This window comes from Sardina pilchardus, chromosome 1, assembly GCF_963854185.1.
Source record: "Sardina pilchardus chromosome 1, fSarPil1.1, whole genome shotgun sequence".
NCBI lineage: Eukaryota > Metazoa > Chordata > Actinopteri > Clupeiformes > Clupeidae > Sardina > Sardina pilchardus.
This window is the reverse complement of record NC_084994.1, coordinates 41910903-41912601: the sequence shown is the minus strand read 5'-3', so window position 1 is coordinate 41912601 and position 1699 is coordinate 41910903. Positions and strand designations below refer to the sequence as shown.

Here is a 1699-nt window from a genome sequence, read left to right as displayed (position 1 = left end):
CATAATAAAAAGTCCAACACAAATCAAGTTGAATTTTTTCACATTTTATTGCCATATAAATATAAAAATCATTGTAGAAAATTGATTTAAAAACAGTTTGACATACAAACATAAAGAACAGGACAGGAAGGAATCTCGACACCTTGTTTCAAGATGTCGAACAGAATGTTGGCATGTTCTCAGTGCAGTTGCAACACCAGTCCTTGTTGGTCAAGAGGTCATCTGTGGCGCTGATGTTTTTCTTGCTTGCTTGTTTACCTTGGCCAGGCGTCAAAACGTCATATGGGTGGAACGCACAAATGCGCCCCCCCTGCGCAGGGTAGTGATCTGGTCCCGTCAAGCGATCAAAACACCAGCGTGACTCCTTGTAGTGCCGTGTAAATCCCGACAGCACACACCATCCCCCACTCGCGGCTTTGTCTGCCGGTCGTAGCTCGAATAGGCCGAGGGTACGTGAACAGCTGCCGTCTTGTGCATGTTTCTGACTCACTTCTTCATAAGCGTCAGGCACGCTGACTCAGTGGCCGGTCATTGCCCAGTCAGACCGAAAAGGCCTCTATCCGTGTGTCACTAGGCTACTTTTCCAACTTTTTTGAAGCGACAAGGGTCTCATGTACCGTATCACCCAAGGGGAGTAGGTGGGCTAGCATTGCGCCCGTCTCCTTTGTCCCGTGTTCATAAACTAGGTCACGTCCCTGACCCGTTTCAGCTCGATAGATCACGTTGAGGTCCCGGTTATCAGTTCCCCGGGCGTTCAGAACGCCTCGATAGCACTTGGAACAGAAATCTGAGTTATTATTTCGACCGAGCGACAACAGTTCCCGTTACTACTCCTCAACACTCCCACGCGTCTGTCGTCCTCCGTGTCCATTCTGGCTTTCTTACTTGGGAGGAATTCAGGTTCGGCAGCTGCCTTGCCTCTCCGTTTCCTGGAATGTCGCTCGCACTGAGCCCAATCTCTGTTTTCTTTGTCCCACTCGCCGTCCTCTGTCTTTACAGGCGTAATGTCAGCCTCCTCGTCCGGCATCGGGTCGGTCTCGGTGGACTCTATGGACACATCGGGGACTGTCTGGTCTGTAGTTGTGTCCATGGGCTCTTCGATCACCGACTCTTGCGGCTCACAGGGGACCGTGTGTTGTTGTTGCTCCGCTGTTTCGTTGAGAAGCTGGACGGAGTGGTAAATGTCCCGTGCCGATCTCATGACCAGAGAGAGTAGGAGACTTCGGTGAAGTCTAAGTCCTCCGCGCTGCGTACGGGAGGAATACAGCTTACTAATGGACAGAGCCATAATCCTTTTGGCTTCTTCGTTCAGATTCATTGTTCCTTGGAAAATGTCAGTAAAGTGTAGGTAGCTGGGTTTTGTTTCCCCTCTTTAAAGGTGACTGAGTTTTTCTTTCACAATTCTGTGTTGGAACCGAAGTTGTTCTCCGGTCGGTGTGCAGTCACTGAAAAAACTTTCAATGCCTGGTGGGGCAGGGTTTTATTTTAGCCTGCCGCTGACGTAATGAGTTTCCATTCCTTAGTAGTCTAAGTGACACAATACGCTCCACCCCGCCCCGCAACGTCTTAACCATATGTTAGGCAATTCGACTAGCGCTTAACATTTAAGCTTACCTGAAATGGTTATTGTTAATCTTTATAAACAGTGCACTTCTGATTATTTGTTGTAGTTTGAATGCAATATGCTGCATTCACGTGG

The 1699-nt window shown here is 48.6% G+C and overlaps 1 protein-coding gene across 1 annotated transcript; it reads right to left on the bottom strand.

Annotated features, from left to right (window-relative positions):
- Positions 1 to 28: 28 nt before the first annotated feature.
- ier2b (immediate early response 2b) lies at positions 29 to 1440 on the bottom strand. The gene has a single exon (XM_062544255.1). The coding sequence runs from the start codon at positions 1316 to 1318 to the stop codon at positions 755 to 757; it is 564 nt and encodes a 187-aa protein (XP_062400239.1). The 5' UTR covers positions 1319 to 1440; the 3' UTR covers positions 29 to 754.
- Positions 1441 to 1699: the final 259 nt, after the last annotated feature.

Excerpts from the sequence above, each read along its gene's own strand:
- ier2b (XM_062544255.1), bottom strand. The coding sequence starts at position 1,318 with ATGAATCTGAACGAAGAAGCCAAAAGGATTATGGCTCTGTCCATTAGT.